The sequence below is a fragment of the Adiantum capillus-veneris genome, chromosome 14 (genome assembly GCF_014529385.1).
Source record: "Adiantum capillus-veneris isolate H3 chromosome 14, ASM1452938v2, whole genome shotgun sequence".
NCBI lineage: Eukaryota > Viridiplantae > Streptophyta > Polypodiopsida > Polypodiales > Pteridaceae > Adiantum > Adiantum capillus-veneris.
Window position 1 is genome coordinate 150,091,062 of NC_140944.1, and position 23,886 is coordinate 150,114,947.

General features: G+C 42.0%; 4 protein-coding genes across 5 annotated transcripts; all 4 read right to left on the minus strand.

Moving 5' to 3' along the window:
• Positions 1 to 2,625: 2,625 nt before the first annotated feature.
• Positions 2,626 to 8,640, minus strand: LOC147443350 (uncharacterized). 2 transcript variants are annotated; one of them, XM_086529232.1, is made up of 7 exons: positions 7,546 to 8,640; positions 6,826 to 7,399; positions 6,041 to 6,128; positions 4,914 to 5,912; positions 3,763 to 4,306; positions 3,274 to 3,355; positions 2,626 to 3,099 (listed from the first exon to the last, which is right to left on the minus strand). In XM_086529232.1, the coding sequence occupies exons 2-7, from the start codon at positions 7,156 to 7,158 to the stop codon at positions 2,881 to 2,883; spliced, it is 2,265 nt and encodes a 754-aa protein (XP_086385358.1). In that variant the 5' UTR covers positions 7,159 to 7,399; positions 7,546 to 8,640; the 3' UTR covers positions 2,626 to 2,880. The 2 variants fall into 2 exon arrangements, with proteins under 2 accessions (XP_086385358.1, XP_086385357.1); XM_086529231.1 differs by having other exon boundaries at positions 7,541 to 8,640.
• A 1,859-nt stretch (positions 8,641 to 10,499) lies between these two features.
• On the minus strand, positions 10,500 to 11,032 carry LOC147443351 (uncharacterized). The gene has a single exon (XM_086529848.1). It carries the CDS (start codon positions 11,030 to 11,032, stop codon positions 10,667 to 10,669), a length of 366 nt encoding a protein of 121 aa, XP_086385974.1. The 3' UTR covers positions 10,500 to 10,666.
• An 81-nt stretch (positions 11,033 to 11,113) lies between these two features.
• On the minus strand, positions 11,114 to 11,949 carry LOC147443352 (uncharacterized). Its single transcript, XM_086529847.1, has 2 exons — positions 11,300 to 11,949; positions 11,114 to 11,228 (listed from the first exon to the last, which is right to left on the minus strand). The coding sequence occupies exons 1-2, from the start codon at positions 11,938 to 11,940 to the stop codon at positions 11,114 to 11,116; spliced, it is 756 nt and encodes a 251-aa protein (XP_086385973.1). The 5' UTR covers positions 11,941 to 11,949.
• A 418-nt stretch (positions 11,950 to 12,367) lies between these two features.
• Positions 12,368 to 12,632, minus strand: LOC147443353 (uncharacterized). Its single transcript, XM_086529849.1, has one exon. It carries the CDS (start codon positions 12,614 to 12,616, stop codon positions 12,374 to 12,376), a length of 243 nt encoding a protein of 80 aa, XP_086385975.1. The 5' UTR covers positions 12,617 to 12,632; the 3' UTR covers positions 12,368 to 12,373.
• Positions 12,633 to 23,886: the final 11,254 nt, after the last annotated feature.

A 23,886-nucleotide genomic window follows, 5' to 3' on the forward strand; every position in this document is an offset into this window, starting at 1 on the left:
GAGGTCTATATGCAAGTGCACTAGCTAGGGTGGGTGATTTGGCAATCGAAGGCTATCCAGGTAACCTGGAGTCACTACATGTGAACAAGCTCTAAAATAATCTCTAGATCCAAGTCGCAATCAAATATTAGTCAAAGTGTCAAATCTAGCTCTGATCGTGCACAATTGTGTGATCAACAACTAAAATCAAGCCAAGAAGTCTTATGTTTGAATGTGCTTCAAAGCTTGTCAACATACAAAATGTATGACGCAATCAAAATCCATTTAAGAGCAGGGTCTATGCATAAAGTCTGGCTCAAATCATCAGGCATATTTTGGCAAAACCGAACTCTCAAGCGTATCTAATCTAACTATGCCTAATCGTGTGTGTGTGTGTGTGTGTGTGTGTGTGTGTGTGTGTGTGTGTGTGTGTGTGTGTGTGTGTGTGTGTATATATATATATATATCTATATATATATATAGATAAGAAATGAATAAACAAAAATGTAAAAATATTGAAGAGAAATATAAAAAAAGAAGATGTATTCTTTTGTTTTTACAAGGTTTTTTAAATTAATATTTGATTTTTTATAAATTTTCTAGTGTTTTCAATATTCTTTGAGTTTAAATTAAGTTTTCAATTTTTATAAAAAATTTATATGATTTTTTCAAAAGTTTTTCTAATCGATTTTTGATTTTTTAGGAATTCTTTTTTTTAAAATTTGTTTTTGTGAATTTTCTATTGTTTTTTGTGAACTTTCTATTTTATTGATTTTTTGATAAATTTACTATTTTTTTAGTTTTTTGGTTAATTCCCTACTTTTTTGGGATTTCTATTTGAGTTTTCTATTTTATGTTTTTATTTGGTATTTTAAAAATTTTAATGTGATTTTTTCTCTTTTTTAAAGTTGTTATTTTTGGTTTTTAACATTTTTGGGGGACTTCTTTTAAAACATAATTAAATGCAAAATAAAGACAAAGTAAAATTCTAAACAAACTAAAATGAGATGATGAAAACTAAATGAAATGAAACAACCAATGAAATAAAATAAAATAAAATAAAAAAATCAACAAAGAAAATGTAAGGTGGCAGGCGTGGAAAGAGGCGAGAATGAACTACGTTCAAAGCTCTAGAGCTTTCAAGGTTGTTTATGGTGGAGAATGTGTATAAACTATATGGCCTTTCTACAAATATTTTTAGCAATTGCAATAGGAAGTTTGATGGCCATTTCTAGAGAGCGGTATTCCGAAAGCTGAACACTACTCTTAATTTGATCATCCTTAGACTAATGGTCAGATTGAAAGTAAATTTACTTGAAGATATGCTACACTCATATGTAAGTATTTAGTAAACTGATTGAAAGGAGTATTTTGCCAATCTTGGAGTTTTCTTACAATAGTTCTAAACATGTATCTACAGGCTTCCATCTCTTTATACTCATGTATGGGTATCAACCTACATCACCAGCTATGATGGGGTTGGCCAGAAAATGAATATGTTTGGCAAAAGATTTTTAAGGAGAATTTTGACATGTTACGCACTGCTAAGAGTAATGTTAGACAAGCTCAAGACCACTACACGAAGTTTGCATATGAAAAACACCATGAGATATCCTTTATGGATGGGAAAATAGTATTTTTGAAGGTTCCAAAACATTCACACATTCTCAAGACTAGATTGTAGTCCGTTCAAGATTCTTATAAAGATTGGCAAGTGTGCCTACAAGTTAGATTTATCAATTCTTTCTCGTGTTCATCCTGCTTTTCATACTAGCCATTTGCGAAAGCGATTAGAGACAATGTGGTTGATACACATGTTTAAATTAACCCCATGAACCAGAACAACTTTTGGATTATCGCGATTCACAAACAAGGAATCATCATTAAGTGGAGAGTCTAATAGACCCGATGGAAGGGTTCCACTTGGGAAAACGTTAATGCTCTGAGAAAATATTTTCACTTTTGTTTTCAAGGAAGGAAAGTCACCTTCAATGAAGGCTCATAAGTATTGCTATGAGTAGGGACTATGAGCCAAGAGGGCACAAAGATATAGGAGCACGTATAGAAGTCCTATATTTAGAGGCAAGGCCAGCTATATAGGGTGGATGGGTAGTGTTTCCAGCTCTTGTTTGTGGCTAGGCTATCATACGAGCATACTTAAGGTGAACATCAAGAAAAATGAGGATGGTTAGGCAAAATGAACTTCTCTTAATGATGGGCGTAGTGATACCTGGGTAAATGGACTTCTACATTGCTAATGCTAAAGATGATGAGAGTTGCCCAAGATGCATTCTCTGTTAATCCATGATGCACACAGACATGAGATCTTCTGAAATTGTGGAGACCTAATGCCAGGCCAAAGTAAAATATTGTGCATGGATGTGAAGTACTTCTAAAAAACCTTCAGTATTCCTTGATGTTTGCCTGTTGTCTTCAACATTTGAATTGGTGTATGCCATAGCGAGGTTTCATCTTGCTTTTGGCTTTGAAACACTTAAGAAGTTAGTCAGTTGAATGTTGAGCATTGCAGAAGCTATGAGATCAAGCTTTTCTTTTCCGTTCCTTGATACATCAGACGAATTTGCAGGACTTACTCTTTCTTTGTATCTTCGTGCTATACCGAGCGAAGTGGATCAACATCATGCCTACAGTGTGAAAAGACTTTACCACATTTTCATCCAAAGGTAATTTCCATGCTACACCTAGCCTTTGAGTCCTACACACAGCCGAGCCCATTATGTGTAGAAATGTTTAAGCTTACAAAGGGTCCTAAAACTTGCTAAAGAGAGACTAACCTAACCTATGCACTCACAATACAAGAATGTTTGGGCTGATGGTAGCCATTAGCTCAGCTGTGTTACATATATTACAAGAATGAGCCAACATGAGTAAGAACTGTCTCTAGCCAAAGGATTGAGAGAAGCATGCACAGAGGGAATATCTGGCCTGGAAAAGGCTGGCTTCCTCGAGCATCTCGTCGGCGCGATGGCATGTCTTTTCCATGGCCTCTTGTCTGTAGGCCTTCGCAGCAACTCGTCGTTCCTTGGCTTTTCGATGGGCTGCATCCAACCTGTTTGCTATCTTTGTTCTCATTTGTATTCGTTTTCTTTCCAATTTCATCTGTTGAGCCAAAACAAAGACTGATTATGACACTAGAATGTCCTAAGCAGTACAATACAAAACCCAAAAGCCGAGGGATGGGTCCATTTGTAATTCATTTTCATATCATCTAGTGGTATATGACAGGAGTAGAGTGGGCAAAGAATTCCATGAGGTCAATATATATATCACCACCTCTAGCTTCTTCAAGTCAGCCTGAGCTTTTGCAGCCTGTAAATCCTCCCAAGCTTGGATCTGTGTCTCCTCCCTTTCATACCTATTTGTACATTGAAAGCTGTCAAGTCTGTCTATCAAAAGAGGCATAAATGTCTGTATGCATATGCAATAAGCAGATATATAGGCAAGCCCACTTCGGTGCATGTGTGCATGAAGGCTCATGTGCGCGCACACACACACACACATGTATAGAAATACAGAAAGATTTACATGTGTGGATGTAATATATGTATGTTCAGTATGTACAGTTCAACACAGAGAAAGAAAGATCTCATTACTTCTATTAGAGGCCGAAGTCCGCCTATGAGACAAATCAAATATAAATGTGTGTCCAAAATCTATCAGGAAAGGACAAAAGTACAAAGTAACAAAATGAGAGAGAGAGAGAGAGAGAGAGAGAGAGAGAGAGAGAGAGAGAGAGAGAGAGAGAGAGAGAGAGAGAGAGACCTGGCAAGCAGCTTCAATCTGGTGGCTTCTTTCCAAGCAGTTGCCCTAGCATCTAGGACATCTCTTTTGAGATCCTCCAAATCAAGGTGTCTGAGGCCCTTGCCTATGTCCTCTTCCTCCTCTTGTCTGGAACTCCAATTAGAATCAAAGCTTGTGCCAAGAGAATGCTGTACTTGAGCTTGGGCAGAGACGCCTTGCAGTTCGAGCTTAGCCCGGTGGCATCGTTCCACTTCTACAGGGCTTATTCTTCTCATGTCGATGATGCCTGTAGCAACGGGTGCCGGGTGGTTTCGCATGGGAATGTTCTGCCTTGTGGGAGACATGGCCCTGCCTTTTTGAGGACTACGATGTGGGCTCTGGTGTCTTGAGCTCCCCAGGGGAGTCACTTGTGTTCCCATGTCACGATGTGATGCTGTTGGTGTTATTTCTGTGGCTGCATCCTTCATGTAGCTTGTCATCGTCAATGCTTGTCCTCCACGCATTTCATGCTTCTGAATGTGTAAGTGCTCTCCTGAGTTTCGTAAGTCCCCTTTGCATTCAGCATCTGCAACCAGTGACAACACAGATACATGCTGTTTAAAGAGTCCAAACTTCATGTAATGCAGGTGTGGGATGCGAAGTAATGGACAAAAGTTCAGGCTTTTTAAGGCATTGGCAGAAATACCGTTTCTCCTTTTGATAACACACCCAGGTAGTTTTAGTTACATCAGAGGAACATCAACATGCAAACAGGCGCAGCCGAATTGCTACATGCATGGGTGGTGGACTGGGCAAACAAGTCGATGACGGCATTGACTAACCATAGCACGAGGATGGAGACAGATAAAACCATTTACATAGGAAAGGGGCATGCTGTATCTACATGATGATCATCAAATGAAGGCTACATGTGACTCTAAGGGGAGACCGGCATGCCTCTAACCTCCCAACCATGCACCTTTGTAGAGTGTCCCCCCTAGCATGCATGCCATCCAATTGGCAGGGCCTTGCCCTAAGGTCTCTACCCACACGGTCATACTTATGGCCTGGCGTTGTCTCATGACCCTTGTCCCCAGACTACGAATGGACAAAAACATGTTACACAGCTCTATATGCACAAAGAGATAAAATATGAGTTGTATTCACAAAAGATGAGGACTACAGAGACAAACCTTTCATGGACGGTTTTATGATTCCAACCTGTGTAGCAAGTGGCCTCAACCCCTCCTTCGGTGCTTGGATTCCAGGTGAACGAGTATTGATACTTGAAGAGAGCTGTTTATCAGCATTGACTGGGCTACCCCAAAAGAGCTCCATACCACCTGAACCTGTAGCTGGTGCATGTGAGCTTCTAAGTGCACCTCTTGTTATTAATGGTTCCACTTGGGAATTGGGCTTCAGAGTGCCTTGTGTCACCATCGGATATGTCCGATTTTGAAACACACCCTGTGCCAAAAATGGGTTTATTGCAGTATTAGTCGCAGCTCTTGGTGGAGGAATGGGCTGTATCTGATCCAAGCATGCTTGTGCACAACTGACTGCATTGCTGAGCTTCTCAACTTCATTCCTCAGGATGTCCTTCTCCCTCATGTTTGTATTCGTTTGGACATGGCACGGTTGAATTTCCTGCACCTTATTGCAAGAAGGCTGTATGGAAAAGCTTTCTTTCTCTATGCTAACCGGGAAACTATGCTCATTATGGCTCAATTTAAACAGAGGAACTTTATGAGTTGAATTGTTCAGAATTTGAGCTGAGGTAGAACTGAGCTTGGCACGCATCCATTTTTCGTCTTCATCCCACTTACAAGCGACAAATTTGGGCTTTACCAAGTCGCCGTTGAAGCCACTGTTGCAAACGTTGGCCAATACCTGATTCAGGCAAGGATGCCTGAAAGGCTTACCATCTTCAGTCACTAAGGACGGCTGATATTGCTTCATTAATGTGTTTATCAGATTATCGATAGGAGCTACTTTCTTTAAGCTATTCACATCCTCAATTTTTGAGGTTAATGAGAGGCTCTTTGGCACACAAGCTTCGTGAGGTTTATTTGATTTGCAGGCCTCTGTCGCACTACTGACAAGCAGATGTGGTTGGTGCAAGGATGACTGAACAGCTAGCTTGCTTGGTGGATCAAATTCAAATTTCATATAATGTGTACTAAGGTAGGATCCTGCAAAAGCATAACTCTGCTTTCAATCGTTTTGAGAACTGATACTACTGTAAAAGTCATTGAAAAGATTGAAAGAAGAAGCAGTAAGTCTCAAAAGTGCATGCAGAGATAAGTGCTATCGCAATTACCTTCCATCACTTGAGTATTAGTGTGATCATTTGATGCTCCATCCAATTGCTCTGTCTGTGAATTGCTCTCAACAAGGACTGAATATTCCTACATATATCAAATACAGCCATGGTCAATGTTTAGCAAGCGTCAAAAAGCCCGACTATACGATATCTAAGATGTAGAGTTCCATAGGTGTCGAGTATAGCTCGTCTCACAATTTCACAAAGTCAGTATGGGTACATCAACTTACATACATAGACTTTGAAAGTTGTTCTTACACACAATTTCAATGAGATTAGTGCCGATTGAATCAGAAAGGATGAAAATCTAACTATACAAAGTGTAAGTCAGCATGGATTTCTCTCAGGATTTCGATGCTGAATTTTACTGAGGTTTAGCTTATGTCATTCTGACAGCCATGGCTGTGCTTACTTGAAAGCCTCTCTTATTAGCTTCTGTTCTGCCACAAAACTTTCAATCGAAAATTCTGTGCGACGTGATTAAGGTGGGATTTATTTGAAACCTAATTAAGACTAATCACAAACTAGAACTGTCTCAGTTTAAACCTGCTTAAAACCTTCTTACAACAAATTGATCGCATAAATAGCATCCTCAAAAGTAATTCCTTGTGTCATACAGAAAAGTCATTCAAATGTTGCCATGTTGAGTACGCATGCACGAAAAATAACTTCTAACAGTCTCATTCAAGAGGCTCTCCTCTCCAGTTTAGGCTCAGTAAAGGCATTGTAAGCATTCAGAAAGTCCTTTAAATATTGAATGAGATAGAGCTTGTCCAAGTTACCTCATGCCGCGGTGCTTTCTGTTTGGGCTTGTCGCGGCAGTCGTTATGTTGCTCGACAAGGTGTAGGGGTTGAGCACTCTCTTGCGGCGAATTCACGAAGGTGGCACGTTCAGCACTGCTTGAAGAAGAGCACGAATAACGACAGGTAGAATTAGCACATAGTGCATGGGTTCTTATCACCGACTTGGGGCTGTCTCGTCCTCCCCCTGGTACTGATTCATCAAGAAGCTGCTGCTTTCCTGCTGGTAATGGGCGTATGATGTCCTTGTCTGCCCCCCCTGGTGGGCACTTTCTGGCTGTCTGCACCCCATAATTCTTCACCAATGTTGACATTCCCAAAATGCAGGATGCCAGACCAGCAAATTAAATGTCAAGAGTCAAGAACGAGTCTTCTGCAAATGGTGTTGCTGAGATTTCCTTGCAGTTCATGTGGTAATCTCAAAACATCTGATTAGGTACATCCATTCTGTGGCGGCGATTGAATGATCGAATTTCTGACGACTTTCTGGACAAATTCACAGGTGATTTAGCTCATTGCTGCGCCAAATGGGTAATTCCAATGGCGAGAGGCAAACTGCACAAATGTATTGCATATGAGTGGAGAAATCACCAGCTGTTTTATCAAAAGCCTCTAAATGTTTGCTTAATTTGGGCACTCCACAGTAGCAGGAGAGTCCTGTGGTTATGTGATAAATACATGGGAGACCACACTCACCTCACCTGGCCGGTGCGACATGTAGCAGATAGAGGACAATAGGCACGAGAGGAAAACAACGTTCTAACATTGACGGGGAGAATGAGAATGAGAGAGAGAGAGAGAGAGAGAGAGAAGAGAGAAGGTGGATTACTGTCTTTAGACTTGAATCAGTGTTTGGTGGCTTGTCGAGAGGGAGGAGCTGGCCGCATGACAAAGAGCGCGGCTTAATTGTATGGGCCTTTTGTTGTTTCATGCCAATAAAGAGCAAGGAGCAAGAGCAAAGAAAAAGCACACTGGCAAACGCCCACTGGCTACAAATATTCAACCTGAAACGTACAAAACATCACCCACAATGCATTATGCCACATCTGGATTCTGGAACCCAAGTTCCAACTCCCACCTAGCAAAGAAGGCGTGGAGAAAAAAGCATAAAAAAGCAATTCAGAAAATGGAGCAGACCCACCAAATCAGAAAAAGATCAGAATGAGCAGGAACCATGCAACGACATTGGAACTTTCACAAACGTCATAAAAAACGGAGGAAAAAGCAACGCCCATATAAGAAATTAGTAACACCCAATTCAGAAAATGGTGAAAAAGCAGCACCCAATTCAGAAATTGGATTAAAAAAGCAAGACCCAATTCTAAGAAATGTGGAAATATGAAAGGAAAGCAAATTCCGATGCAGAAAATGGAGGAAAAAGCAAGGCCCACATTCGAAAATTCACTCTCCTTCCTTTCTTTCGTTTTCCTGTGACTTTTCTCAAGTCTCGACTCTCAATGCTTATCTTTCATGAGAGGCCAATGCGCATTGCGGCCTTGCCCTACAGGAGCGGAGGAAAAAAGCAGAAAAAAGCAAGAAAGGGCCCGTCCTGCCCGCAGCCCCACAATGGGCCAAAGAGCGATCATGATGCTGAATCCTGATGACGATAAAGAGCAGACTCAATTCTGAAAGAGAAGAAGCTGACAAGCAAACAAATGAATGTTGTTGCAGCCTGCCTAGCCTAGCTGGGGAATCGGGATAGAGAAGAAGTTGAAACCCCATCGTGCGAATCCGGTCCCTTCTTCCAGTTTCTCAAACGTCCACCTGCCACTGCTCACGTAAAATGGAAGTTTAATTCTACTCGCTCCGCCCTGTGTTTTACCTTCCCAAAGGTTGATTTGGGCAGTCGATTCTCCTCAAGTACAAACATATACTGGCAGGTTGCTAATTTTATTAGCTGGAACCTTCTAAGATTTTTTTATTTTTATTTTTTATTTTTTTGGAGAAGTACCTACAACTTTGAAATTACAACACACACCCAACCCCCGTAGGTGGAGGCAACCCGACTCTTAAGGTGAGTCTTCCCGGGCGGGTAAGGAGGCCATCCCATCATATGGACTAGGGGAACAACCCCTAAAGGTTACATGTCATACTAGCTGTCAAGGGGGTTTGAACCCTAGCCCTTTGACACAAGGGGCTAATGCTCTACCAACTGAGCTAGCACTCGTTGACATTCTAAGATTTTTTTTGGAAGGCTGCACTTTGCATTTTCTTTCCAATATGCCAATATGGGGACCTGCAGCACTTGCAAGTCGAGCTCGCGACCCATTATAGAATTAAAAAAAACTTTGCCGCCTCTTGGTGCATTGGTTCGATTGCGTCAGCAGCCCTGCCTCGCGCTTACACCTTGCCAACGCCCCCTACCCTTGGTTGTGCCTACCTACCTGCATCGCGCCCCTGGTTGCCTGGTTGGTCACCTTGCCCCACGCAGCCTCTCGTCAAGGATCTTGCCAAATTCCGTCTAATCCGCATTTTTGAGAATCGGCTATTCACCCTAGAGTCTAGCTCTCACGCCCATAAGAGTAGAGTAATCAACGACGCTAACCATGTCGCCCCGTTGGGCTTACTATTAGGTCAGACGATCTTCATAATTTTAAATAAAAATAGTTCTACCTCCACCCCACCCACCCTCGTTACTATTGGACACCTCCTTTTGGGAGGTGGGATCAATGGCTCACAATCACCAGTTGATTGTGACCGTTGGATTGCCTATGGAATGCAAAAGTTTCCCACTTTTTCGGATCCTTGAACCCACTAACCTCTCCCCCATGGACTTGACTCTAACCACTAGGCTATTGCTCGTTCGTTGAAAGGTGTGTGTGTGGTAAGTTTATAGATCACGACGTCGCGGACAAGTTTACACCTAGTTTACACGTAGTTCACACCGAGTTCTCATTGAGTTCAAACCAAATTTGGTGTGGTGTGCAGACCCTCCCCAGCTCACACCAAGATCACACTTTGTTCATGTTGAGTTCACACCGAGTTCATACCAAATTCGGTGTGGTGCACATACCTCCCGAGTTCACTCTTAGTTCACACCTAGTTCACACGGCGATTGGACGGCACGGATTTCACCCGCCTCACGACGCCTACTGTGGGCCATTGATCCCACAGTTAGGTGGGTGGGGCCTCGTCAATTAGTGACGAAACCCCACCCACCTAACTGTGCGTGCCACTTCGACGTCACGCGTCAAGGGTGCCCCCCCACACATCGGCGAATGCTACCTTCCTTTTCAAAGTAAAACATACTACCTTTTGTTTTCCTTCAAAGTTCAAGGGGCACCTTTTTAGATTCCATCAAAAGAAATCATTCCAAATCGTAACAACAATTATTAGATCGTAAAGATCTAATAATTGGGAGGACCCTCTGGGTCTATTCTTGTTGATTACATTAATTAACGTTCAAGATTCTCTTTCGCCAAGATTGCAAAGGGAAAAGAAACAGTCTTGTTGCCTGTTCGTATGGACAATGTCTGATGCTCAAGAGTCAAGTGTTCACATGGTTACGGCCAATGATACACGAAAAAAACCTATGGATTTGTGGATATCGCTTCACTATCGAAAATAGAATCAACAAACAAAAATAAAACTGTGCATTTTGTTTCAACTATGAGAATAGAATCAGCACACGAAAACAAAATTATGCATTGTCGTATTGATTGTTTAATCATCCGGTACATGACTTCGTTAGCTGACCCGGGAACAAATATTACAGAACCGAACCAGTCGTTATCGTGGGTATGCTGAACAATGTAGATATTACATAACCAAGCAAGTTATCGTCTTGCTTGTTGCGATACAAAAATGATGTTGAAATAGGTATCATATTGTAGCCCTCGTTAAGAGGTTCGAGAGCCTGCAAATTATTGCATTGAGCTTGTTCAACTGGCTTTTCAGCTGTGTCACTACGCCTCGCAAGGTAAAGATTTGCTCCTCCAATTTGACGACCTGTACATCAGCAAGATTTGTTGCATAATTGTCGATGGCGTCTTTCAAGCTATGCACAGCAGCGATTAGGTCTGAGCGTAGAGAATGGCGGTTGTTCGTCTCATCTCCAACAACCTCTGTCAAAACAGCGATCAAAATGTCATGCATTCTATCAATGCGTTGATCTTCGATAGCACCAAAAGAGTCCTCTGTTTGTGTCTCCTGAAATTCAGCCAGCTGGTTCTCATCATGCTCATCCATGCTTGCCCTGTATAGAGAAAGTTCGACACTCAGCAAAACAATTTGTGAGTAGCATGAAAAGAACAAGAATCAACTCAACTGTCAAGCAACTGTAGTGACATTAGTGCGATGAACTAGAGGGACAAAGTCGTTGCCTATTTGTGCATCGCTTAGCTCAGTGTCGACATTGTGATTCTCAACACTTGCTGGTGATGGGCTGCAAAACAGATTTACTGGCATAAAAAAAAGAAAAATTGGAAAGCATTGTGTGAATCACAAGTTGCATACCTATGTCTTTCTTTCCATCTGGAGAAAAACCAGTTTTCTCGTGGATCATTAGCAACGAAAATGCTAACAATATCTTCGTATGTTGTGCACGATGGGTAGATCATACAGTTCCAAAGAGATTTTATCTTTGCCATTTCCATTCCACGTCCTTGATGTGGAGTTATCCACGAGGACGACGGGTAATATTTTCCTGTCTTGATCATCCTATGCACCGTCGACAAGAAGTCGTTTCCAATCGGGTGCCGTAGTTTGAACTTCCAAAACATCAATGCTCTATCGAATATATTTACTGGTGTCAAGCATACTCTATTTTTTAGCTCATCAGCTTCGTACAAAGTATAGAGCTCTACGCCTTTGTTGACATCAGCAGAACTAATGTTATGCATAACTTTCCTAAAGTGTGGCTCATCTTGTTCCTTCAGGCAATACCCGAGCATCCCTCGAATGTATGCATTTTGTGCTGTTTTAGCCCTCGACACAACACCATCCCGCCTGCAGGAGCCACCCGGTCCCAACCCAAGTATGCCTTGATATTCTTGTTGATAGCTATTAATGACGTTGCCCACAACCGTGCAACCATTTGGAAATGAAGGTGCAATGCAGTCCCCCCCCTCTCCAATGCACAAATCCCAACTAGACATTCGTTCTCAAAAAATGACTTCATGCATCCCAACAACATCGCATCTATGTCATCACCCCCAACAGAGATGGTTACACTAACTTCCATGACTCTAGTACTCGGGCAAGGGTGATTAGCATTATTACCGCTTGCATTAGTTCGCTCCAAACCCTCTACTGCTCTTGATCTTCTCCTCTTTCGGACAGGAGGGTTATCACAGTCATCCCTAGCTCTAGCTTCTGTCTTCAAACGTGCCATGTTGACTACCTATGACCAATACAACAAGCTGTATCTGAATTCTACACACGCAGCAGTACAAGTGTGCTTGCACAGCATACAACAGATTTCTATAATCGACACAGGGAGTTGCACAAGATGCATTTTGAAGCAAAAGTGCATTGCACATAAGTTTGCAGGAAATCAGAGAGACTCCCGCATACACTCCCCAATCTGTGTCAGACAATCACCAAGTCCTTGGCAGGGTCGACTCCTGGTCCAGCTTTGACAAGCCGCTTTGCCCCTGCGCAGTCAGCGATACTATTTCCGTCCACTTCTGGTCCAGCACGATCTGCGCGCACGTCATCAGCTTTTAGAAGAGATTTTGCCCCTAAAAAACAGACAGGTGAGCTGCCCTTGGGCATCGCCAGAAGCCGCCAGGTGGTCCGGACGTGTCCACACCCGTCTCTAACAACCGCCATCCGATGCCTGCACCTCGACGACTTTCCTTCACGAAGCGCACAGGATCTACCCAGATTATCCAAAATTAACCTTAAACCAAAAATTGGCCGGGCCTACTGGCTTTTATTAGTACTTGGCAATTCCAATGGTATCCAAAAAGATTCCCTTTTTTTCATCATCTAAATTTAGAACTTAGAGGAAAGGGAGCCACAGTTGAAGGGCCCTTAAGACCCACTGTAAATCGTGCGATGGTGGTGTTGCAAAAAAGTGGACCATCTAGTGCCCGTTTAAATTGCATTTTGAGCATGTGGGGGTGGTTGAAGCACCCCCCAACAAACCTTCAGAACCCGTCACCTGGTCATCTTAGGCAAACGATCTCTCCTATTGCGATGCACACACACGCTATGGTGCACTATTACCAAGGTTAATGGGCCCTTCTCCTACGCCTTTAAAGAGCATATGTGGTGGCCCTCTTAGGGGGCTATAGTCTTGTGACATCAAACTAAAGGCCCTTCACATTTCGACCTACAACATCTACAAGAACCCATGCAGAATTGTTGGGGTCTTGATCCCATAGAAGAGTACCTTTGACTGCTTTTTCCAAAACGCCCATGTAAAAAGATATCCTGCAATGATGTTACACTGAGGATGTATTTGTAAACTGTCTATTACCTACCTAAGGGAATCTTACCCACTTAGACTTGGTCCGTTGTTCTCCTTTCATTATATACATCTTTCTTTTGGAAACAACGCTTGATTGAATTGAAAAGTAGAAGAAAGGTATATATGGCAAAGAGAGTGGGAAAGAGGAAGCCCCATGGTCTAAAGGCATACAAAAAAGGGGTAGAAGGAAAAGCAATCAGGCAACTTGGGAGGTAGTGTACAAAATGTATCTCAGATAACAACATCCCATAGGTAACAAGAAAAATATGACCAATAACAAGATGGATCATTTGGCATCCATAATGGAAAGTAATTTACCGGCTTTATGGTATATACAAATTGTAGAAAGATCATTTCGAATAGATCAGAGGGCTCATGAGGGATTATATCAACACAATGCAAGAGCTCCAATAGGAAATACTTCACTTGGGGAAGCAAATTACTTTGGAGCAAATGGCCATTATAATTTGGCTCAATTGCCTCCCCAGTACACCAACGTCTAGTCCTTCTTTACATGCCAAGCAAACATCCACGAGGGATCATATCAACAAAATGCAAGAGCTCCGATAGGGAAGCTCCGATAGGGAAGCTCCATATTTGGGTTTCCACCTTATGTTTGTGCTTGAATTGTGCAAGTTGTGCATGAACATGGTTTTCATTGATTATTTAGTCTCTATTCAGGCCCTTAACAAGGAGGAAAGAGGTGGCATGGTGGACCAAGGTCTCTATGAGCCTTGAGAATTTTCCTCAATTATAGGCACTCCTATAGGTTATTTGTGGAACTATAGGTTTGGCTACTTGACTACCGATACTCTTCATTGTGCATTTCAAGAGCCTATGATTTAGGGCTTTCCCAATGATGGGAGTGAACAAGGCTAGTGTAGTTTTTGCAAGTGTGGGAAGCATTAGAGAAAGAGCTATTCCAAAGCATTCTATGCAATGGGCTTTTGCACTTTTGGTGGTTGTTCGCTCCGACCATTTTGGACCTATGTAGACCATCCCCTAGAGGATCTTTCTACTTTATGTTGTTGGTGGATGTTACCATATATGTGGTAGTAATGTGTGTGAACACACTTTGAACTGTCTTTTCCCTCACTAGGAGGTCTTTTCCCCTGTGCATTAAATATACGCCCATCACTCTAGGGCTGACTTATCTTTCAATTTGCTCACTAAGAAATACACTCTCTATTGTGTGCCTTGATCTTCTTCATCTTTTCTAAATTGTGTGTGCGCCCCCCTTAAAAACCTAATTCCAACTTATCTTTCTATTTGCTCACTAAGCAATACACTCTCTATTGTGTGCCTTGAGCTTCTTCATCTTCTCCAAGCAGTGTGCATGCCCTTACAATCCTAATTCCAACCATTCTTATCATAGCAGGTCATGTTCTTTTGGTACTATCACCAACACCCCTTTGTGCAAGTTCTCAGATTAAATTATTTGTGAAGCACACTATTACTCCTCACACATTCGCTCAGCTAAATCAGCAAAACAGGCTTGAGATACTCCTGGTGGCCTTTATGCAAGTCAGAATGAGGCAAAAATTGCATTGTTGTGTAAAGAGCTAGAGTCAAAGATTATGCAATAGGAAGATGACATGGACACTTTTCTTGCCGGTATCAAGGATATCAATGAGGAACTCATTTCCACGGGTGAACTTATTTTTGACAGTTCAGTTGTACAGATTTTTCTTGATGCATTGCCATAGACATTTTTTTCAATACTTGGAGGCTTATGACATAAGGAAACCCTCAAGCTATCACGTTTGATGCATTGTGCACATAATTTCACATAGGAGTCACTTTCAATAAATAACAGGGCTAAAAAACGTGCAGTTGACCCGGCTTTTGTAGCTTCTCAAAGAGAAAGTGGTAATAGCAATGTAGCCACTACTTGAGCTTCTTCTATGAGAAGTAGGGCACCTATGTCTAGTGCTTCTGTTGGTAGCAACTCGTTTGGGAATTCTGGTGAAAAAGAAAAGAAGAAGATTCATTGCCATTATTGCAAGGCAAATGATCACTTGCTCACTTGATCAAGCACTGTCTCAAGTTGAAGGCCAAAGAAGCCAAGAAGAAAGAGACCGGATTCTTTACTAGTGCAACTATTGCAAAATCTTCTGTAAATGTAGATCGTGATGTTGATGTAGATGCAAAATGGGAATTTAGTGTAGAATGTACTTATGATCCTTCTTTCTATGATGCATGTATGTCAGTTTCTATAGAGTCACATGTTTGGAACTTTGATAGTGATGCTACAAAGCACATTCTTTCTCATCGCAACTCGTTTACCTCTCTCTTGGCTTTCCCTTGCGGGAATATTTTCACTTGTGCCAACAATGCCTCTTATCTAGTCAAGCAAGTTGGAAAAATTGTGCTAACTGTTGCGAATGGTAGTTCTTTCACACTTGTTGATGCACGTTATGTAATAGGGATATAAAATAACCTTTTGTCTCTATTTGCACTTGCAAGACTTGGTCTTGTTGTCAAATTTTGTGGATGATACATGTATAATTCATGATCTCAAATCTAGCAATGAAATTGTTCCATCTGGCATTTTGTGCCTTGGACTGTATATGTGTGCTCCTTGCCGCACTGTCGAAGCAAGGGACTTGCCGATACACCGTGTGCGAGCCACAAATGGCTCCAAGCACACAACAAGACTAATCTAGCAAGCTCAAGAGAGCAAAGGGTGTTTCACTCACCGCTCTACGCTCGCCTTCGTGGTGGATTCCTCGCCGCGATGAAGAAGAAGCTACAGTCGTGCCGCGCTCAACCGCTTCGCCGCCGTCGTGCCTTCGTAATGCTCGATCGCACACACACTCTCCCTCTCTCTCTCTCTCTCTCTCTCTCTCTCACACACACACACACACACACACACACACACACACACACACACACACACACACACATACACACACACACACACACGAGGAGGGGAAGAAGAAGAAGATGGAGATGGAGATGGAGCAAGAGCACTCTTCTATTGCACAAATGAGAGAATGAGTGAATTTTAGGTTTAGTTGGCTTTTATATGAGCTCACCCCATTCACACTTGGGCGCCCATGCTTAGCCAACTAATCCCTTGAATGTCCCAGTTAGAGTGCGCCTCTGATCGGCGATCACTCTTACCCTTTTCCTATTGGTCCAACAAGCCCGGTACCTGACTCTACCAAATACATAATACACGTCCGTCGTAGGTGATGGGGTGTCCGTGAGCCGTGAGGGTTAACATGCCCCCCTTCCTGATGTAGATTCCGTCCTCGGAAGCTATTGAGTTGAAGCTCGTTCGTCGAGGTGGAAGAGCATTTGAGATTAATGTCCTTAGCCTTCTTCATTCACTGCAAAATCAAACAACATTGGCACAGTAATTGCATTCTCATAAGTGATTAAAAAGCATATGCAGTTTTAGGTAGACAAATTGATTGGTAAAATAATTTCAAACAATTTGTCAGCAATGAACATTAAATTGCAATGTAATCAAATGCATAAACAGATGTAAAGGTAAAAAATTAAACAAGTCTGGGGTCGCTAATTTGACGATCGAAAGGCACTAGAGATCGAATATTAATACCATGGGTAAGCTTCTCAATTTTCTCTGGTCAATTAAGTTGTTTAATCGCGAGAGCCAAGTATTCATGTTCGAGGGCTGACTAGAGGCTATATCTAGAAGACCTTGTAGTTAAGCTACCATAAAAGGAATTTCTCATGAAATCATCGCCTGACTGATTACTTTTTCTTTGACCCCCCAAAGTCTTTTCACAGTGATTCAATTTTGATGTGTGTGCTTATTTTGTATGCCTTGGGCTTTTTGCTTTTCAAGTAAAAGTGCCCATACTGGGAACCTCTAGGGCTCTAGTACCATAAGCAATACATGTGAGTGAAGTACCAAATCAAGCTGAGATTTCTCTTCCAGTTTAAGATTTTACAGTGTGGCACTTTGATTTTTTGTTTGTTCTTTTTCAGCATTTTAATTTTGTAACTTTGGGGGGTCATATAACACTGATACATCTCCCCAGGTTCATCACACTAGTAAACTCCCTTTATAATACTTAAGCTAAAGGTCAATAGGGTCAAGCCCACTAGAAAGCCCTAGTACATTTCACACAATGCTGCCTAAATCGGATTAAGAACCTAAGTAACCATTAATTATTAGGAAGGCATTCCCCATGGTATTAAGAGAAGATTTCTAACACCTAACTTGGTCAAACTAGTTTGTCGGACTGCTTGATTTTTAAACCTAGACAAGTGATTATGACAAAAAATTACATTGAATTAAATGTTTGATACTAAGAAAATGCGGTGAATATTAGGCTACCAATCACAATTAAAGCTGACAATCATAGATGCAAAAAAGATAAGGGGCAATGCTAATGGACAAGAAACACCTGTTTGTGTCGATGGTCGCGCTTGATTTGAAGAGTGAGTCGAGATAAAGATTCCATGAAGGTCCAAATCCTACCAATAGCAACACGCTCCTGTACACACTAGGAAACAAAAGGAATACCTCTAGGAGGCACATTAGTGGAAAAAGGTACCAACACTTATTGAACACAACAAAAAACATAAGGAACCCTAACCTAATTATTTGCACTCCCCCTAGAGAGTCAAGGGAATAGGATATTGTAGAGGTTGGGGGGAAACCCTATGGCTAAACCCCTATCTTCGTCGTGGAGATAAACAGAGTCATCATCCATGAGACCATATGTGCCATCCGTGTAGTCGTGTAAATTTTCTTCTTCATCATAGGTGCCCATGTTTACTAAGAAGGTCACTAGACACCTATAGTCATCTTGGTCAAAAGGGTAGGCTTGTGCAATGGGAGAAACACTCTCTACTAAGTATGGATCAGACGTGGTCAAGAGACGTATCAGCCATTCTAACTCCTCAAAATTCCTCTCACATGCTAGCGTACCTATCAAATCCCATTCACATGCAAGCACTGGAAAGACCATGTGAAATATTTGTGAAAATTAACGAGGGTACCTCTCACCCAAGGCAGGAGTGGATGACTCTAGCATACTAGCCATATCTGTACACACAAATAGATGATGGTTAGAGTGCAAATATTACAAGGGTCGTGTTCTTGTGCATAATTTGTCTTTATGATTTGTGTTATGGCTCTTGCTCTTTTACTTTTTAATCTTGTTTTTGTGAGTATAAGGCTTTACATATACATTCCCTAAGATCGGAGATTAAGAGGTCAGGGAGAAAGGTTGAGAGGGAAGAAAGTGAATGATGGATGTCCACAAACACTCCCCTCTTCCTTGGGTAGATCATACCATTTGAAATGATGTCGTCACCCTTTGAAACCAATTTTTCCAGTTGGTAATAGGTGAGGATTTTTGCCAGTAGTTTTCTATTACCCTAGGTGCCTCGTCAAGTTGCAAGGGTGGTAAGGTACTCTCCCAGGATCGAGCTTGAAGTGGTTCATCAGGTGATTCTTGAACATTGGGAGGTGTGGATTCTTTTGTAGCTTCATGGAGGTCCACTACTATAGATGGAGGCTGTGTAGAAGCTTTTACCTCTATGGATGTATTACATGAGGAGCTAGAAGCTTTATGGAACTCCCCCCTTCCTGAGCTAGGTGGAATAAATTGGTTTTGCCTTGGAGCCCAAACTAGCTCTGGACTAGGTGTGTAGCATTCTGTGATCTTTCCCTTCCCACGGTCAGCCATTGGCTCTAGCGTTACAGTGTTTGACTCATATGGGTTTGTTGTCGATAGCGAAGGACACATTTTACGTTTAGGTACCCAAATTTGCTCATTTCCATCATAGTAGCATTGGGCTTCTAATAGTTGTTTTGGAATCCATCGTGATTTGGTCTTGACTCTCCTAGGGCGCGCTCTTGGTTTTCCCGAGAAATTTTTTCTTGGAATGGATGGGAGGGTTGAGGTAGTTGGAAGTAAGGCCTTGGGGACCCATTGATATGTACTCTTAGGTCGTGCAGGTTGAGTACTTGCAATATTACTGCTTGCTGCAACTACAAGTGTTGAAGTGCTAGATTCATGGGTAGCCGGCAAAGACGAGTTAACCACCTTGGCTTGTGAATGTTGGCTATCCTTCAACTTTGCTAGAGTTTGCAACGTAGGTGGCTTTTCTTGAATGATAGGGGTAAGAGTCGGTGGTCGCTTCGTGACACTACCAGTATCCCAATCAATAGTGCATTTGGTTGCCAACATCCACGTGCGTCCCAGGTTTACGTTGCCTTCCATAGCTCCTGCGGGCATGACTAGAAACCTCTGCACTATACTTCCATTGTCCTAGACAACAGGGGTCTGAAGGACTCCAAGAATAGCAGTTTTCTTTTTATTAATGCCCTTGACTTGCATCGTACTCGGGGATAGGTTCGGTTTCCCTAATTGACACCAAACTCCATAGGATAACAAATTGTGTTTAGCTCCCGTATCTAATAAGGCCTTGTATAGTACTTTCCCATAGGGGCTATTTAGCTCAATTGGGTATCGTAGGGGTGGCTCAGATTCTGATGAGTCGTCATCTGTGTCCTCGAAAAATGCTTGCGTGATTCCCAGATTAGCCTCTCGTTGGCGTCTAAGACGTTGTTGTCGTTCTCGAGCCTCAACTCTTGCTTGGATTTTTTTAAGCTCTGCTTGTTCCTTGGCAGCCTTCTTTTGATGGATGGCTTGCAACTCTTCCTGGCTTAGAGGATCATAATATCTTTTGAATTTACTCCCATTAAGGAATCCAATGGTTTCAACTCCATCTAGAGTCTGCACACGATTGGTACCTTGCAGAGAAATTTCACACACTCGATATGGTCCCTTACCAGCGTATTTCAATTTCTTCTTTTCATTACGTACCCCGTACATAAGAACTTTATCACCAACCTTGATGTCTTTATTCTTTAAATGGCTATCAAACCACTTCTTTCTCCTATCCTTCTCCACTAGAGCATTTCGCACAGCTAATTGCCTTTCTTCATCTAGCCTTTCCAGGATATATAATCGCTCCACTAAGGGGTTACCGTCCCAACCTTCTTGAGAAGCTACTCGAAGACTAGGAATGAAAAACTCCCATGGCATAACTGCTTCTTGGCCATACACAATCTTAAACGGTGTGCAATTAATATCAACTTTATACGCAGTACGATAAGCCCATAAATCCGATGTAAGCTTTAGGTCCCAATCAGTGCGATGAGCCTCGACTGTCTTTGTCAAAATGGAGATGAGAGTTTTGTTGGTACTCTCAGCTTGGTCATTTTCTTGGGGATAATAGGGTGTAGACTTGTGGTGAGATATCATGAAGTTTGATGTGAGTTCTTTTATTACTTCATTTATAAAATGAGTTCCATTGTCACTCACAAGTTCAAAGGGGCATCCAAAACATGTGATAATGTTCTCAAAGAGGAACTTAGCTGTTGTTTTTGCATCCGCCTTTCGTGTTGCTTTTGCTTCAGCCCATTTGGTTACATAGTCGGTAACGACAATGATATATCGTGATTGCGTGTTACGTGCAGCCGGACTAATCGGTCCTACAAAGTCTAAGCCCCACTTTTCAAATGGTTGGGTTACCTTGATGGGATGTAGAGGCATCCTATCCCTTCTTTGTGGCTTGTTGAAGCGTTGGCATTCATCACATCCCTTTGCAAAAAGTGATGCATCCTTAAACAGAGTGGGCCTGACTCTAAGATCTTTCGGGCAGTCATCTTTCCTGAAAAGTGACCACCAGCTACGCCCATGTGTGCCTCTTGTAGAATATATAAATAATCATCCTCGCGGGCATAGCGTCTAAGAACATCATCTTTTCCTCTCTTATAGAGAGTTCCAGCCAGTAAGCAATAGGGTTCGCATTCCTTGATTAATTTTCGAGCTATATCTTTTCGCAGTTCTTTGGGTGGAAAACCATTAACTAAGAAGTTAACAATCTTTTCACTCCATTCAGGCATTGTCTCAACAATGAACAAAGGAGTATCAGGAAATTCATCATCAACCCCCGTAGGAGCTTCGCCATTAGGGATACGAGATAAATGATCCGCCATGACATGTTTCCTCCCAGGCCTCACAACAACGGTGAAGTCAAACTCAAGAAGAATTAACAACCATCGTGTAATTCGACCTATGGAACACGGCTTGTTTACCAAATATAGCAATGCTTGATGATCAACATAAAACACAAACTTGGTAGCAAGAAGGTAATAGCGAAATTTCTTTACTGCGTAAATCATAGCTAGACCTTCGCGCTCTGTAGTAGTGTAGTTCATCTCGGCATCATTTAATTGGCGACTTGCAAAGCTAATAGGGTAGTCCAATTTATGTTCTCCTGGTTGAGTTAGAACACACCCAATAGCAAAATTTGATGCATCAATATGCACATGAAAAGGTACATTCCAATCAGGTGTTCGCAGGATTGGAGCACTTGTTAGGGCCTTCTTTAATAACTCATAAGATTGATGACATTCTTCCGTCCAGTGAAACTTGATACGAAGCTTGTACAATGGACGCGCTATCTCGGCAAAGTTTAAAATAAACCTTCGATAATAACCAACATGGCCCATAAATCTTTGAACTCCTTTATAGTTAGTAGGTGGTGGCAAATCGGCAATGGCTTTAATCTTACTCTCATCTGTGGATATCCTGTTCTTGGACACTATATGCCCTAGAATGACTCCATGCTTAACCCAAAATTGGCATTTGAAAGGGTTCAATGAGATGCGATAAAATCTGCACCTTTCAAATATTTTTCGTAGATATAACAAATGCTTCTCCCAAGAAGAATAAACACAAAGGTCGTCTAGGAAAGCTTCACAAAACTCCCTTAGAAATTCTTTAAACGCAGTGTTTATTAATCGTTGGAATGTAGCAGGGGCATTCATTAAGCCAAAAGCCATAACACGAAATGCAAACACTCCAAACTCTGTGATAAAAGCAGTTTTAGATTGGTCCTCTAATGCAGTTGTGATTTGATTGTAACCATAGTACCCATCTAAAAATCTATAAGCTTCCTTGCCCGCAACTCTTTCAAGCACATGTTCTGAATATGGCAAGGGATAATGATCTCTCCTAGTGGCTGCATTAACTTTCTTGAGGTCCACGCACACTCTTAGTTTCCCATTCTTTTTTGGCACAATGACTATTGGAGAAACCCATTCTGAGTGCTCAATAGGGTATATGAATCCACATTGGATAAGTTTTTCAATCTCCTCTTGTACAATTTTGGCGTACTTAGGATTCATTGGATAGGGTCGTTGCTGGACGGGTTTAGCAGTGTTGATCATGGGAATTGTATGTTGCACCACAGAAGGTGGAACGCCCTTCATGTCATGATATGTCCAAGCAAAGATATCCTTGTATTCCTTGAGGATCTCCTTAAGTACAGCCTCTTCAGTTTCGGTAAGGTCTTGAGCAATAAAGACTGGTTTAGACTCCTCGCCTGGTTCTGCTAATTCTATCTCTTTAACTACCGTTGGACCATCATAGACTCCACTGCTTCCATTGGTAGGTATTCGTTGGGCTTTGGCATACACAAACTTTCGCTCCCCCGTGGTATAAGATTTAAAATGTTCAGGAGCCGTATGTAAGTCAGCAGGCTCTTATCCTGACGGAGACCTTTCTTTTAGTTCTGCCTCCTTTTGTTGTTGTGCTAACTCTCGGTTTTGACGTCTTCTTATAGTTCGACTCAATTTCGGCTCTGTAACTTCCAATTGAGCAAGGTCAATGGGTCGCGGGCTGCACCACATGACACTCTGGAGATGTTCACCCCAATTGTCTACTAGCTTTCGATGAGCATCACATGCCCCTAGATAGCTAAGCCATTCTGCAGTAGATCTTTCCTTGTTTATCCTAGCTCTCACATTTGCTCAATATCGTCGTCTCTTATATCACCTTTGTTTCTTGTTAAGGTTTTGATTTTGGTAAATGTTTGAACTCGACTCGCTTGATAGGTCTTCGCTTGTATCTTCTTCACTCTCATATAAATTACCATAGATGGTCGTACTAGACCTTGAGTGTTCAGTTTCTATACTTGGCTCACTGGATGTTTCCTCAGGTTCTGAATCCATTTCTCCCTGAGATTCCGTTTCTGATGTGTATTGGCCTGAAGCCTTTGAGGAATCATCGGTTTCACTCTCAGGTAGGTGTGCCTCTTTCTTATCATCGGATCTTACATGCGCTACACATAACATGTTTACTGGTGCAATGTGTGGTATCTCTTCCCCATCTGGTGTTACCCAGGTTGTTCCTCTAGCTCCCCATGTATCTATAGATGCCGCTAGGTGTACCCAATCGACATTGTCTGACTCAGCCATTCCGGGTAGGATATCCATATAAGGAGAGTTCTCCCCAATATCCGTGTCCTCGTTACACGTGTAACAATACTGTAATGGGGCTGAGTGAATTGTTGTGTCTGATCGATTATCAATGATGAATTTATTTCCTAGAGGATGCGTTCGACCACTTAAAAGATCAACTCGAATGACAGAGTCTTGGAACTGTAAGTAGACGTGGTTTTTGGACCAGTCATGCACCATTTTTGCTTCCCTCATGAATGGACGCCCTAAGATCATCTCAAATGACATAGGATGCTTGGAAAAATCCATAACAATGAAAGTCTGCCTTACCTTGTGTCCCAAGACCTTGATCCTGAGATCCTTAAGCATTCCAATAGGCGTAGCAAT